This window comes from Pipistrellus kuhlii, unplaced genomic scaffold, assembly GCF_014108245.1.
Source record: "Pipistrellus kuhlii isolate mPipKuh1 unplaced genomic scaffold, mPipKuh1.p scaffold_m20_p_7, whole genome shotgun sequence".
Taxonomy (NCBI): Eukaryota; Metazoa; Chordata; class Mammalia; order Chiroptera; family Vespertilionidae; genus Pipistrellus; species Pipistrellus kuhlii.
The window spans coordinates 4,386,325-4,403,393 of NW_023425573.1; the positions used below are offsets into that span (position 1 = coordinate 4,386,325).

General features: G+C 35.7%; 1 protein-coding gene across 2 annotated transcripts in view; it reads left to right on the top strand.

The window, feature by feature from the left end:
• The window catches only part of ERBB4 (erb-b2 receptor tyrosine kinase 4), an 819,175-nt gene that overhangs the window by 575,479 nt on the left and 226,627 nt on the right, over positions 1–17,069 (top strand). For both annotated transcript variants that reach the window (XM_045575406.1, XM_045575407.1), the window contains exons 8-12: positions 4,060–4,173; positions 5,559–5,685; positions 10,877–10,950; positions 11,884–11,974; positions 13,780–13,979. In XM_045575406.1, the coding sequence (XP_045431362.1) occupies positions 4,060–4,173; positions 5,559–5,685; positions 10,877–10,950; positions 11,884–11,974; positions 13,780–13,979 (606 nt within the window). The remainder of the gene's footprint in view (positions 1–4,059; positions 4,174–5,558; positions 5,686–10,876; positions 10,951–11,883; positions 11,975–13,779; positions 13,980–17,069) is intronic.

A 17,069-nucleotide genomic window follows, 5' to 3' on the forward strand; every position in this document is an offset into this window, starting at 1 on the left:
TATGCTTCTAATACCAATGCATTTTTACCTAAAATTATTTCTGATTACTTATTTGTAATAGAATATATAGCACTATAGTTTTAATATCAAATCGTAGTAAACAATAAGAAGGGTGCTCTAAGAGATCTTCACCAAATAGATAATTCATCCTGGGAATGTAAAGTAACCAGCTTAACTTTCATCAATAATTCACTGAAACGTGTCCTGATATCTGCTTGAGTAAGTTTCTTTACTTGGAGTGACCAATGGGATTTTTCATCAATGTCTTATTTGATGGAAAAGTGGAAAAACCACTACATTTGATCACCTAGTCGTTTAGAAGAAGAAGGCTTTATAGTCCACACCACTGAGACATTATGGTTTCCTTGGCTTATGAATGTGATGGCACAGGGGTGTGGCATCGGGTCAGAGCGGCCTGGCGTCTGGCTTTGCCTAATTTTCGCCATGTGATTCTAAGTGAACTTAGGTTTTTGTTTGTTTGTTTGTTCTTTAGTTCCTCTCCTCTAAGATGCTGATGATAATAATCATATCTTCTCTCTCTTTCTCAAAGTCATTATAAGTATCAAAGGGAGAGGGGGAAAAAGAATCAGAAGTAGTATATAAAAACAAGTTTTTAATACAATGACAATTCTAATTATTAAATATTTTATATTAATTAAATGAATTGTTATGCATATATGCCTTTGAATTAGGATTTTAAAGTAACAGACACAATAACGCTAGGACAGTAGAGATTTTTCCATTGTAAATACTTTAATATTCAAACTAATGTTCTTGATCTAATAACCTCTTATTTAAAGTTACTCTGTATGTCACCATCTAGTATCCCTGCAAAATAGGAAGCTTCAGAATATTATAAGATGGGGTTAGATGATGAAGTGTTTCCTTTTCTTAGACAAATGTTTTCCTTTTCTACTACCTTCAAATGATGATGCCTTTGCCCAAAGTCAGTCAAAACTATGCTTTTGGGGTGATTTTTTGATAGATTACCTTTTATTCAAGTCCTGAGTTCGAGGCCCAGGGGGTGGGCTGGGTGGAAGAATTACCATGAAAATCTGGGCTCTGAAATTCCCTTCCTTTTTTTTTTTTTAAAATATATTTTATTGATTTTTCACAGAGAGGAAGAGAGAGGGATAGAGAGTTAGAAACATCGATGAGAGAGAATCATCCATCAGCTGCTTCCTGCACCCCCCCTCCCCCACACACACACTGGGGATGTGCCTGCAACCAAGGTACATGCCCTTGCCCGGAATCGAACCCAGGACCCTTCAGGCCGCAGGCCGACGCTCTATCCACTGAGCCAAACCGGTCCCGGCTGGAATTCCCTTTCTTTACTGTATCCTTTACAGGGGCTCCTCTGAAGGCTCTTAACTTGTAAATTTTGGCAAGTGGCTAAATGCTGAGAACTATTGGTGGAATTACATGCCCAGCTACCTTAGATACGGTATCTCATACACGTCCTTTTTCAGATTAGCTTAGATCTACCAATTACAGACAAATTTAACATTTCAGCCCAAGCCACTTTGACTCAGTGGGTAGAGTGTGGGCCCACATAATGAAGGGTCCAGGGTTTGATTCTGGTCAAGGGCACATGCCTGAGGTTGCAGGCTCAATCCCCAGTAGGGGGCATGCAGAGGCAGCTGATCAATGATTCTTTCTCTCCCTTTCCTTTCCTGTCTGAAGTCAATAAAAAATTGTGTGTGTGTGTGTGTGTGTGTGTGTGTGTGTATTTATTAAATATATATACTTAAAAGCACTTCAGCATTTATTTAAAATTCAAATCTTTGGTGGACTTTGCTCATAAGGCATGGTTGCTAATCTGGAGGAGGCGGGGTGGGTGAAGGGAGTGATGTTTAGCTTCTAAATACTGCTCTCAATCCCTAATCTGGAGTTCTCAAACCTGAAAAGTCCAAATAACAAACCCATTTAACTGAAGAACCTGAACCTGAATTTGACACCAAGCTATTTATAATTTTTATTTATTCTTCATGGCATAAATTGCTGCAAAAATGTGGAATAAGGGATATTCCTAAAGACTTTGCAGTAAGGTGGGTGCATATTATACAGGACATGCACCTGTGGCAGGTTGGGTTGCCCTGAGACTGAGTTTAGGGTGTGAAGGAGTGTTCTCTGAATCAAGTCCCCTGGGGAAGGAAGGCCAATACCATCAGGCTGTGATGCAGCCACCTGAGTGCCTCCTTTGGTGATGGGTGCCCTCTAGTGGGTGGTAACTTGGAATAAAAGCGTCTTCAAGCATTCTGCCCAATCTCATGGATTCACTAATATATTCGTATATCCATCTACCCCAGATTCCAGAATTTTCAGGATTTCTTTTCCCAGGGCAAGCCACTGCTCATGAGTTCATGTTTATTCCAAGCTTAGGTCACTTCCACACAAAGAAAATGATCATTTGACTACCTTTCAGGTCCACTCCATAGTTAGGCCACAGGGCAGTTGCCACCAATGTCACCTGCTTGAACACACATATCAAGCTTAGTGTTTGTCCTCCTCCATTAGCTTGTCATAAGAGCCCTGTCTTCCTCCTCACTCAGTCTCAGGTGTTAGCGGAGTGGGCAGTGCCAGCACAGTGGAGGACGATGTGGAGGTCTGGACCAACTACTTATGTACTTTACTTGTGTGTCTGCTGGAGGTCACATCCAATCCCAAATCTACTGATTCTCTCTTCCCAGGGATTTCTGTGGGGCCTGTCAAACATGATGATGTCATGATTCTAGCAAACTCAGTTTATTAAAGGAAAGTCTGGCTACCAGGTCAATCAGTTAGTGACCCATGGTTTGATCCTCTGTCTCTGCCCTGACCCAGGCACTATTTATGAAGTGGCATGTGATTTTAGGCTGTGGATGGTGTGGCTGAGTGCTAGAATCCTAGAGGCTCTTGTGATTTCCCAATGATAAATTGCCAAAACTCCACATGGCATTTACAGATACTTCTAATATCATACTTCCTCTTGGGTTTTACCCAAGTCACAGTGCTACTTACACCCCAGCCTGGACCTGCACAGTATGCCTTTTGTGCCTTGGGTCCCCCTGGCGGACAGAAACCTCCCATGTCACTGACCACGGGGCCAGCAGCAGTATTCACAGACATGGGAGGATGCTGCCTTTAAAACCCAAACTCAAGCCCTCGCTGGTTTGGCTCAGTGGATAGAGCATCAGCTTGTGGACTGAAAGGTCCCAAGTTCAATTCCAGTCAAGGACACATGACCAGGTTGCGGGCTCAATCCCCACTGGGTGTGTGCAGGAGACAGCCAATCAATGATTCTCTCTCATCATTGATGTCTCTATCTCTCTCTCCCTCCCCTTTCCTCTCTGAAATCATATATATTTAAAAACAAAACAAAAAACAAACACACACACAAAAAACCATCCCAAACTCAAAATGCAATACTGTGACCTTTCCATGAGGGAGAATGTCCTGGCATATAGTCCATATCCCTGGACCCCTAAACAGTTTACCCATGTTTCAGGCCATTAGATCTTCTTGGTCTACTTTGTGTACCTTTCTTAAGTCGTGCCCTTTCAGCTTTCATTTTGTCTCATCGTGTCCAGCTACGGGACAGTTTCTGTGGCACTCCACTGAAAGATCAAACACATTTTTAAACACTTCTTCCGGGATGTGAAGTGCACTCTCTTGATCCAGGGCAGTTTAACTTCAGTGTTATTTGTGCTTCCTGCGACTTGAAGTATTTTAAACTTCAGACTTGCATCATGACCTGAAATGAAGTGGAACTATTGAAAAACACAAACGAAATGTCACGTAGTTTCCTAAGTCCGTAAAGGAAATGTGCTCTATTGTAGGGGCAGTTTGGGCTGTGGAGCTCAGTCAAGCAAGTAGTACCTGTGGCTAATACACGTGGTCCTCAGATTCAATGTGGATGGGCCCGGCTGCTGTCTCAGGTGGAGATACTTAAACAGGTGTTTCAGGGCAATAGACATGTATCCTATCAAACATGCTAACTATTTCCACACCCCAAAATAGCTCCTTGTAAACTTGCTTGCAGGACATCCTCATTGTTGCTCATTTTACCTTTTTTTTCAGATAACTTTGTGGTCGATTCCAGTTCTTGCGTGCGTGCCTGCCCTAGTTCCAAGATGGAAGTGGAGGAAAACGGGATTAAAATGTGCAAACCTTGCACTGATATTTGCCCAAAAGGTGAGTAAGTGCTGGGGGGCCTACAACAAAGTGTTCCTGAGTGTTTTAATGGGGCCTCTTACAACACACCACTCCCACAACCAAACTCACACACACCCCTTTCCGTAACTGTGAACAGTTCCCAAAGTGTCTACTGTTGTAACAGTGTCTATTACTGATTTTGAATTATAATAAACCAAAATGTTCCACATAAAATTCAGACTTAAGTTTGATAGGAACTCAGGGGAAAAAAAAGTTGCATTTTATTCTATATTCAGCAAATCTTAGAAATGAGGAGCAAAACAAGTGTTCACACGATTATTTTAGCATCATGAACATGTATTTGTTGCTTGCCAGTGTATATAAAATGATCTGGTATGCATAAAAGGGGACACAAAGAGAAATGTAATGTGACATTTATTTCCTGGTCTTAAAAATATTTTGAAATATAAAATATATAAAATGACAAAGATGTTTACCATAAGTGTTAAATAAACACATATAATTTATGTCTATAATTTTAGTGGAGAAAGAAGAACCTTCTAGCCATGGTGCTCAAATTCCTCACCATAATAAAACGTAAATTAAGCAAGACAAACGTGCAGTTCAACATTTTCTAATATTTTGAGTTTTTCAAAGTAGCAGGAATGCCTTAAACTCTTAAAAGGACAAATTTAAGACTTACTATTAGACTACATTCTCATTCTCTCTCTCTCTCTCTCTCTCTCTCTCTCTCTCTCTCTCTCTCTCTCTCTCTCTCTCTCCTCTCCTCTCCTCTCCTCTCCTCTCCTCTCCTCTCCTCTCCTCTCCTCTCCTCTCCTCTCCCTCTCACACACATACAAATACACAAGTATTTTGTGTGCTGTTGTTTTTTAAATACAGCCTTCAGAAGGCACAGGTAATACTTGACTTAACTCAACTCACATCATTAGTACTCTGCTTAATATATATTCTTAACTGTGCCAGTGTTTTCAAAACTTCAGATGGTAGACTCTCATTAGACTATGAAGTTATTTAAGGGACCAGAATTTAAAAAGTATTTTTAAAGAAATATTTTTGGATGGATTAGAAATGAGGTGATTTTATCTAGTAAGAGGAAGTACTTACTGTGGAAAGTTTTATTTGAGTTTTGTATCTGTTATGCATATATGTAGGGCCTTGATATAAAATAGAATTCTTATCAGTCATGGTCACTAGATAATAATACTGGGATAATATTTATAAGCAGGCCAAGCAGTAAATGTTGCACAAATGGATTTTTATTTTATTTGCTAGAAAGCAATGTATTTCTTATGGTAAATACTTTTATTTTATAATGAAGTATACTGTGATTTCATAATGAAAAAGGAATGATTCATTGATTGAAAAGATTTCTCCGTTTCCCGGCTGTGACTCTGTTTCCCCAGCTTGTGATGGCATCGGCACAGGGTCCCTGATGTCAGCGCAGACTGTGGATTCCAGCAACATCGACAAATTCGTAAACTGCACCAAGATCAATGGGAATTTGATCTTCCTTGTCACCGGCATTCATGGGTTAGTATTACATGTTTGAGGGAGTTATTGTATAAGGGTAGACACAGCTTAAAACAGGCTTTCAATGGGAATTTGATCTTCCTTGTCACCGGCATTCATGGGTTAGTATTACATGTTTGAGGGAGATATTGTATAAGGGTAGACACAGCTTAAAACAGGCTTCTGCTTTGTCTGTTTGGCCTTTTGACCCAGAAGAGTTCTCCCCGGGGTAATGCTCCTCTCCAACAAAATCGATGCCAGGCGTCACCAGCAGTGACGGTAAACCAACATGTGGGAGGCGTCAGATCATGAGATTAGTGACTGGATAGATTTAAAATATAAGTTGATATGCAAGCTAAAATGTATTTTCAGGACATTCTCATTAAATCCTTAGATTTCAGCAAGCTTGACATATCTTCAGATATGATTAGGAGAACGATATCAATGGGTGAATTGGGGAATTTTATTCAAATTTCTAAAAAAAAAAATTAAAGCAAATTAACATAAGGCAATATTTACTTAAGTGAATATTTCTTTTGAAAATGTATCTCACAAAAAGCAAATCAGGAAATTGAAATTGTTCTGAGCTTTCAGAACGTCTCTTTGTCCTTATGTGTATTTTTCTTTTTTCTAAGACTGGAAAGTTCATACTGCTTTCAGAGATCTATAAAATGGATTTCATTTTAGCAGTAAAAATCATAACATTTTCTAGGCTCCTTCATAGCAGAACCACCTGCTGCTTTTAACTAGGAAAACAACCCAGTTTGTAGTCTTTCAATTGCAATAAAAATGTTAATATTTTCACTCTACATTTTATCTGTCTGTCTACATTACTACCTCACCCCTATCTGTTAGTGCTACAGGCTACAGATAAAAAATATCACTCCCATATTTCAGTTCAAAATCTTACTCTAAATGTGTATCATATCATTTCTAGAAGGAACATAATTTAACACATTTAGAATAAACATGTCCTAATAGAAACAGCAAGAGAAATATTATAGAACAGAGTAGTTTGTTTGTTTGTTTCTATTTAAATAAATTACTCTTGGTCTTATTACATACATAAGCATTTCTTTACCTAAGAATGTAACTTTGAATATGGGTCTATGCCAGATACTCTAATAATATGTATGTACTTTCTACCCCAGGTATGATATATTGGCCCTTGTAGTATTTTCTTTAAAGGACAGGATTGCTAAGTTCTTTTTAAAAATGTATGCACTTGACTCATCTTAGCCCACATTTTTATATAGCAACAATCTCTTCAAGTGAGGTAGTACTAGCTGTTTTAGATGGGACACATTCAATCAAATTGGCTCTAGTCCCCACTGGCTCTTTGTATCCATTTGTCATTGTCATCAATGCCTCCTTGGCCTTTGGGTAGGAGACCTGGGTTGATATCTAGAATCTTCCATATAATTTAATGCATATGTGACACTTAGGAAAACAACATAGTCATATTTTAGCTATTCTGAATACCAAATATTACCATGAATGACAGATCATATCATGTTAACAGTATCTTCTGATTTCACCTGGATATAATAAATTTCATGTGGATATAATAAATGAATTCCATCAATGTGGAAAACAGACACATTAATTATATTACACAAGTGGTTTCCATCCCAATCAAACCAATACCCATCTCATATATTCAGCATTTTAAAAAAATATATTTTATTGATTTTTAACAGAGAGGAAGAGAGATGGATAGAGAGTTACAAACATCTATGAGAGAGAATCATCGATCAGCTGCCTCTTGCATGCCCCTTACTGGGGATGTGCCTGCAACCAAGGTACATGCCCTTGACCAGAATCTAACCTGAGACCTTTCGGTCCGCAGACCAACGCTCTACCACTGAGTTAAACCGGTTTTGGCAATATATTCAGCATTTTAATACTTCCTTTTCAATTCTGAAATAAAAGTCATAGATAAGAAAGCTTCCATACATACACACACACACACACACACACACACACACACACACACACACACACACACACAATTTTATAAAGTGATTTTAATTCTTCAGTTGTAATTTATTTTTACAAATTTATCTTTATTGTTGAACGTATTACAGATAATCCCTTTTCTTCCTTATTGACCCCTTCTAGGCCACACCCATCCCCCTACCCCAGGCCTTCACTACTCTGTTGTCTGTGTCCAGGGGTTATGCATTTATTCATATAAATTATTTGGTTAATTGTTTTCCACCCACTCACCCACCTCTACCTTTTCTCTGAGATTAGACACTCTGTTCCATGCTTCTATGTCTCTAGATCTATGTGAAGGAGAAATAAGAGAAAAGGTTAGTTTCTAGAACAATAGTGCCTTTGACAGAAATGGACTAGGTACTCTTGTTTCCTTATTTAGAATGGGAACCACAGGCAAAACTCAGTGATTAGGGTTATCCGTAGGAATGATCCACTTTAATCTTGTCATGTTTGACATGGTTTATGCACATGTGCTTGAAGCAACAAAATGCTCACTAGATATGCTTGTCCAGGCTGTGTCACAATGAGACTCTGACAGAAAAGTATTCAGATGACAGACTGGGATGATGAGAGACAATGGACATGTGATAATGAAGAAATATATTGTGATGCAATTGTGAAAATATGTTGCTCTGTCTTTATCCTGAGCTTTATGTTGGATCGCCAACAACTGTCACAGAGTGGATATAATGTTCTTACTCACAATTATGAATTTAGGCTAGCAAATTTCTCAATTTTCTAGTTCTGTGGATTTCAATGAAACTCCCTACAGGTACTCTGAAGTTGGTAAGTGGGGTTCTGTCAACTTATTTTATGAGAGTACTGAATCTCTTAAATTAAGTATATAAAATGTCTGTGGTCCATTGGGCTGCATGTGAACAGTCCAGAATTCATTTAATTCCCCACAATCTGGACACGTTCTCAATATAGGACCGAGTGACCCCATTATTGTGTGCTTGCCCTGGGTTTTGAGTGTTTCTCAATAAAGTCAGAATATTTTATTGTATGACCAGACCTGTTCTAGACACTGCTTTCACTGCTTTTCATCAAAAATCAAATGTTGAAAGTTCATTCTGCTACTGTAGTGCTGACATTTCTTCTGCATACAAAAGTCTTTGCCCGTAAAATAGGATAACAACAAGAATTCTACCATATAGCAAACTTAATATTTTTTTTTTGCTTTCTATTCATACAAATCATAGTCATCCATTCTATGTATGCATCTTCAGTTATAAATAGAGCAAGTTTGCCAGCACATTTAATTTAGACTTGAAGCCTTTGAAAGCTCTTCATGTCACATTGAGGAAAATATTCATTGTTTATGTATGAATTATAGGGAAGCTCATTTATAGTGTTTCTCCAAGCTGTCCATAACTCTCCATGTTAAACTAGTTGTACAGTAAATGGACCGCACTTCTTAGTTTGAAACAGTAATTTAATCAAGCATTTTTTTCTTTCACTTTGACAATATGGGATATTCACAGTGTAGAAGAATATGCCAATGAATCACGTGGAGAGAGCTGCACTAAAGTTAGTTCCATATAGCATGGTTGCCAGAACTAATGGAGTCTGTAAGAGGCTCTAAGATAAATAAAAGCCAGTAGATTCACACTCAGATTCTCCCCAAACAGGCCATATGCCAAGTTGTCAGGGGGCTATGGAGCACCTGGGTTGATAGCCCTGTTAAACTTACATCCAGTGGGCCACCGCATCTTAGTGTTTATTCCCTGACACAAAAGAAGGTTCCTAAAGATTGGTAAAACACAGATGTATTAACTTAGACACAGACAACAGTATGGTGGTTACCAGAGGGAAGAGAGGTGGTGGAAGTAGTAAAAGGTAAAGGGGGTCAAATATAGGGTGACAGAAGAAGATTTAATTTTGGGTGGTGGGCAACACAGTGCAATGTACAGGTGATATAACATAGGATTGTACATTTGCACCTATATAATTTTATTAACCAATGTCACCCCAATATATGTAATTAAAAATCAAAAAAGAAATAATATGAAAAATAATGATTGTATGTATGTATAAGTTGCAAAAAAATGGCAGATGTTCACAGCAAGAATAAAACTCAATTTATGGCTACAGGTGAATATGCTTCTAAAAAAGTCTAAGTTCATTGTTGTTAGAAGATTTGATCTCTCCTGGAGAAGTGGTCAATGAAGAGAATTCAATTTTCCTCTGAAGAGTACATATTAATATTGGGTCTCTACTTGTGCAAGATAGTACAGAATAGTTTTAAAGTAATCAAACATTTTTAAAAATACTATGTATTTCTTAAACATCGAAAATATTCCTTAAATTATGGGGAAAAGTTTGGTATTATTATGTTTATGTTTTGCTTACTATTCAAGTATGCAATTATTTTATGTGATCAGTATAGTATATGAAAAAAAGTTAAGATGAAAACCTCTGAAAAAAACAACCCTATTAAACATTTAATTTTAAAAGATATTTATGTTCATTTTTGAAAAGACAGGGCTTCTCTCTCTGTATATATATCAAAAACAAGTTTTTACAAAAATATGTGTATGCATTAGATCTTCAAATTTATAACACCTTTTGAATGTTATTAAATTTGTTGTAAATTGTGTTTTTCAATGTTAGTATGATTTATATAGATGGAAGCAAATAGGTCTGTTATAAAAATGAATATAAATATCAGTTAGGAACAGAATTGCTCTAAATAATTCATATGAAGAGGAACTTTTACATAATGTTATAAATATGAAAAATCGCTAATAGGTAAATGTGGAGATACAGCAAAAAAAAAAAAAGGTGACTTCATGTGTTGGCTTTTATGCTTCTTAAGAAATTACAAGTGTTATTCACAATTTTGAGTGCTTTGAGGACCCTTACTATAACATAATTTATTTGCTGGTTTTATTTTCTCATTTAAAGCAAAATATAAAGCATGGATAATAAATGGACTTGCTATATTTGGAGGTTTCTTCAGTATAATCAGACTGAATCATTTCCCTAAATCTAGACTTGCCTTTGGTGAACTCAAATCCTCTGTCATCAAAATGGTCCTCAAAGCAACTTTAAGTTTTCCTCCATATCCAAGACAGGAAAATGTGGACGCACATTGTTAACCTTCCTCTTGATAATGACCATTCAACTTGAATAAAATAATGTCACATTTTTATATTTTTATTTCTTTATTTAATTTTGAATCTGACTGCTTCTCTCCTGGGTTTTCTAGGGACCCTTACAATGCGATTGAAGCTATAGACCCAGAAAAGCTGAATGTATTTCGGACAGTTCGAGAGATAACAGGTAATTTTTCAAGTGCACTTATTGCGTTATTAACCATGTGAATTTTAACCATTTCTTGAAAATATTATCTAATATTGGAACCAGAAACTCAATTTCAAAGTTAATGCAATTCCCTACTCCTTAGCATGTGTGCACATTTTAAAAGCCCATAGAATTTAGAGTAAAATGTCCTTTAAATTTTGATGTTACTGTTTTGCAAGTGTCAGTTGATCTTTGAAAGCACGTTTTTTTGTTTTTGTTTTGTTTTTACCTTTCACAAGAAGTACTATTTGGTGTGGGTAATGCACATCATTCAGTTAGCACATGTTTATAGAGCATGTAATACATTTGGTACTATTAAAGTAGATTATTTGGGTTTATAGACATGAATTAAACATTATTTGTTATTAAAGCATATAAAGTTAAATGAGGAGGGGTAAGTTTATATATATGTCTATGTCTTAGAATGCAAGATGGATAAATGGGGTATAAGTGTATAGACACGGTGGTAAAGGATTTCAGAGAAATTGAAATTTTCTCTTTATCTAGTTAGACTAATATTTTTGGTTTTAGAAGAATACATTAAATTAAGATTTATGTTGTTTCACATGTATAATTATATAATTCCATGTGGCTGAGAAATATAGATTTTGGTCTCATTGTCATTATTATCATTATTGTTATTGACAATATTGCAAATGTCCCTCATTCTTCCCTCTTTGTCCCCCTCCTTTGATATTCTTTGGAGTGTTGGAGCCATGAAATGTTGGCTAAGGCATTCCACTTTAGAAAAAGAAATATGAGATATGATAGAATGGTTTAAAAGTAGGAATATTCACTTCCCTTTTCTTATGTTTCAACACATTTTCATCCTATTTCAGGAATAATCAGTGTTATGCACTATTGCCCAGACAATGATGTAATGAATTTTTCTGCTATGTTCTTCTTTTATAGGTTTCTTGAACATACAGTCATGGCCCCCAAACATGACTGACTTCAGTGTTTTTTCTAACCTGGTGACCATCGGAGGAAGAGTCCTCTACAGGTAGGTTTATATGTTCGAAGATGCGGTCTCCCAGATTTCAAGAGTAGCATCACGTGTATACTATATCAAAACTATTAACCTCATGAATTTACTGATTCTAGAAATACTGGGTTTCTTCTTTTAATTCCAATATATGATCAACAAAAGCATACCCCAGTTGTGCTTAAAGTATATAGAATACACAGCTGGATTTTCTGATCACCTATCATTAAAGTAATGTTTTGTAGGTATGCAACACATAATATGAAACATAAAATTAAGCCCTCTGTTTATCATATTTTATTATAATTAAAAGGGAGAGTTGGGTGGTTAGAAATGGCTCAGATGTAGGGGAGAGAAGTGCCATACCAGAAGTTCTTGTTTTGCCTCTGGTGCTTTCATTTGAACCAAGCATCATAGAGCTGATGTTTCAGGAATTAGTCCACCTCCCTGTGTGCAGTGTTAGTTGTAATAAACAGAACAATCAGGGCTCAAAAGGATGCTGTTCCAGTGTCAATAGTTTTATTCATGTAATAAAAGTAGAGTTAATATTTATTAAGCCATTGCTTTTATTTCATATTTTTATCTTTATGAAAATCTTGATTATGAAGAGTTAAAAACTTATGTATATAGGATATTTTAATGTTTATTGCTTAAATCTAAATGTTTTCTGAAATCAATATTGTCGTCAAATATTATATGATGGCATTTCACAGAAAATTCATTGAATTTTGCTATTAAAACAGGTATAAGAGGTTTTAAAAGGTAAATGGGAAAGTATTAATATAAAAGGATAGTTCAGAGGTACAACTTACTCAAGTGTTATCTGCAATGAATTTTATTATCTTCTGAATAAAATATTATAAATATATCAAGGCATCATTATACTCATAATCTACAAATAAAAGTATTTATAATGGGAGCCAGGATTTGAGAAAATGAATTACAGCTCAGTTGAGTACACACATATACATGCATATTTTGCTGATATATATGTCAGAAAACTAATTTTAGATTTAGAAGTAAAATAAAAGGGGACAGTTTAGATCCCCAAAATGTAAAGTCATGTCCATTAGTTGAATTGTGGGAAACACAGTTATTCTTCAGGGAATGAAAAAGGCACTTAATTAGAAAAGTGGACTATTTTGAAATAAAAAAAATTTACTTGAAATGATTGTTTCTACTGTGTAGTTGTTACTTAACATTTAGAGATTCTTTCCCCAGTTGTCCAAGCCTACTATGTATTTTGTAAAATTGAAGTTTAATATAAATCATCTCTGTAAATTTTTATATCTCCTACCTCTATTTAAACATTCTTCAGTTATTGCAATTATTCTTTTGTCCCTAAGTAAATTAAAGCATAATATCAAAGACATTCTCTCCAATATCCATCCTTGGAAAGCATTCTGCATCTATTAAATAGAATATAATTATTACCTTACTTAGGGTATATGAAAGTCATTCCACATACATTTAGTTAATTATTTAGCCTTAACACAGGATTTCATCCTTGAGGAACTGGAGATGTGAGGGAAGGAGGGAAGGCAGTGAGCAGATATAACAGTGGTAAATAAGTCCACAAAGACATTAATATCCATACTTCTAAAAGTGAACATGTTTTGTTTGGGTATTACTTTTAAAAACTCCAGTATTTAGCATGTGAAGATTAATATTTTTAGCACAAATCTATTTACTCAATCTCTCTCTGAGGTCTGTTGATCTTCTTTTGGAGTAAGATGTGACACCTTGTATTTTACTTCAGAAGTGAATGCCCTGGACAAAAAAATATTTATTATTGTTCCACGTTCCCTCTCCCCTTTCTTTAGTGGCCTCTCCTTGCTTATCCTCAAGCAACAAGGCATCACTTCCCTGCAGTTCCAGTCCCTGAAGGAAATCAGTGCAGGAAACATCTATATCACTGACAACAGCAACCTGTGCTACTACCACACCATCAACTGGACCACGCTCTTCAGCACCGTCAGCCAAAGAATAGTGATTCGAGACAACAGGAAGGCTGAAAACTGTAGTAAGTACATTACTCAGACATTAAAACGTAGAAGTTTTAGCCCAACCAGGAGGTCACAATTTGATTTCCGGTCAGGGCACATGCCTGACTTGGGGAGCATGGAGGAGGTAGCCCATCAGTGATTCTCTCTCATCGCTGATGTTTCTATGTCTTTCTCTTCCTCTCTAAAGTCAATAAATTATACATATATATATATATATATATATATATATATATATATATATACACACACACACACACACACACACACACACACACACACACAATATATATTTAAAACAATGGAAGCTTTAAACATTTTCTCCCATTCTATATTTGACTAAACAGTTAAAATTACAGTGGGTCAGAATTCTAGCCTTCTTTTCCTCAACCCTTAAGAATGGTTGGTATAAGAAAATCAGAATAAGCGGCTTGTTTTAGAGTATACTAGAGGCCTGGCACATGAAATTTGTGCACAGATAGGGTTCCTAGGCCTGGCCTGGGACCAGAGCTGATCTTCCAAGCTGCTGGCAGCCAGCCCCACCCTGTGCTGCTGCTGAGGGTTGCCCTCTGCATGTGAGGCAACAGGCAGGGCTCCACATGCATCCACTGCCATCCACCCCGGTTCCCAGTTCCCCATCGGGGTTAGTGGTCAGTGTGTGTCATAGTGGACTGGTTGTTCCACCGTCCAGTCCATTTGCATATTATGATTTTATATAGAGAGATTGTGTATGCGCAATTCTTAATTAAAAGCATCCACCTGGGGAGATTTAGATTCAATAGGTGTTCGTGGGACTTAAAACCTAAATGTTTAATAAGCATCCGGGTAATTCTCTGGATCCAAACAGTTGTGGAAATTTACCCCCATTGAATTTTCTCTTTGCTCTCAGTGAATTTGATAACATAGGATAACAGAGTATTTCCCATTTTGAAGTGGTGGAAAAATGAATATGTTTTCTTCTGAAAAGTGTGAAATGCTATTCAAGAAACAAAGTTAATTTCATAAGTGCATTTCTTGTTCACTATCTCTTTTCTCACTTACTTTGATACTTATTGATCCACTCCATCATTTCTTTGTTATACAGAAGTTGATGATGTTCTCGTGGACACATAACTAGACCATTTCCGTCTTATACTTCCCTGATTTTCTACTGAGTACTACTATCTTTTACATCCTATGAGTTCCACTACTATGCATTTGTCTGACTTGCTTGTGATAAATATAAAATAAAATGTTTAGAATTTAAATGATCTATTCATAAAAACATGTTCTCATTGTGGTTATGATGAATTAGTCTTGTTAAGAAGTCACAGTCCCTAAGAAATACTTTTCTATCAGGATGCCTTCTGATCTATTTAATGCAAAGGTATAAACACATATGTTTAAATTTATTTATTATATATGTGAATTGATAATATAGGACATTTAAAAATATATTTTATTGATTTTTTTTTTTTACAGAAAGGAAGGGAGAAAGATAGAGTTAGAAATATCGATGAGAGAAAAACATTGACCAGCTGCCTCCTGCACACCCCCTACTGAGGATGTGCCCACAACCAAGGTACATGTCTTTGATCGGAATTGAACCTGGGACCCTTCTGTCCACAGGTTGATGCTTTATCCACTGAGCCAAATCGGTTAAGGCTAGGACATTTTTAAGAAAATATAAACTCTTAAGAAAGCAATATAACTTAAGCTTACTAAGGAAAGTAGTCAGTAAAATAATTTATTTACTAATAATTCCACCTTGTTTTATAAATGATTTAAGGCAGCTCAGGTTACCAAATTTCATAAACTATAATTATAATTTGTGAGGAGTTTTAGCTGTTTTGGATCCTGAAAAATATTTTCCAGAGAAAAGAGATCTATTGCAACATGAGATTCCTCTTGTGAGTGAACTTAAGTTCTTACACATTCTTCCATTCTACATAGACTCAAGTACAAAATTTTATTACATACCAAAATATGTATGTTTATATTGGATCAGATGTGTCCTTTAATTTAGCCTAGATTATATCCTTAGTTTTAAACATTTCTGATTCTTGACAGAAATTTGCTTTTCTTTTTTTCTAATTCTTAAGCTTTTTACCCAACATTTACTCAACCAGTGGTAGACATGGAATACAAGTAATGGATAATAAAAAAAGTAATGAATAGGAGCCGAGATATTAAGAAATTTTAAAATGATCTAAGAGCTTAAGTGGTAAATAGGTATATGCTTGATTTCCTCTAAAATGTTTTTCCTTTTCTTTTGTAATTTAAACATTTTAAGATTGTCTTTATTAAGTAACAGACTTAGTGATTTATTAAAAATCTACACAAGAATTTAGTATATTCAGTATACAAATATTTGCTGTTGTAAAATATACTTTGTGCACAAAGATTATCAAAGGAATATACAGTTCTATATTTATCTCTGATTTTGATATTCATGAATTTTGATAGTAGAAAAATCTACCTCATTTAACATGCAATTAGTAAAAAGGAATTGTAAAACTATAGTTAATCACTAATAACCAAACATTCTGCATTTGCCGTAACTTTAGGTAAACCATAGCTCAGTATGAATCATAAAGTGCATAACTCGGGATATAGTAAAGTCACTATTCCTCTAAGTAATCAGAAAATAGAAAACCTTAACTGTACTTTTAAGATTTTTTTATTACCAAAGTAATATATTAATATACTGTTCTTTGTAAAAAAAAAATAATAACATCAAATAAGATTTTCTTACTGTGTTTGAAAGAGTACAATGTTTAATTACAATGTTGCAAAAGGATCTCTGTGTTCTCATCAAAAGGTTAATAAGCTGTTACAAATTCATAAATGGCATCCTTTCCATTTGCAATCTGGAAACTCTGAAAGAATGAAAGGCTTCTCAACAATAACAGCCAGGATTACTGCAGGCTTCAATTTTTATTACAAAGGGCAGCATTTTAATAACTTGCCTGTAGGTCAGTATTTGAAATATTTTAAAGCAAAAAAATTTTTAAGTCTGATCTCAAATTTTCAATGTTTGTTGTTTAGATAATATTGTGTTGCCAATACTCAACACACACACACACACACACACACACACACACACACACACATGTTGAGCCCTAGCCGGT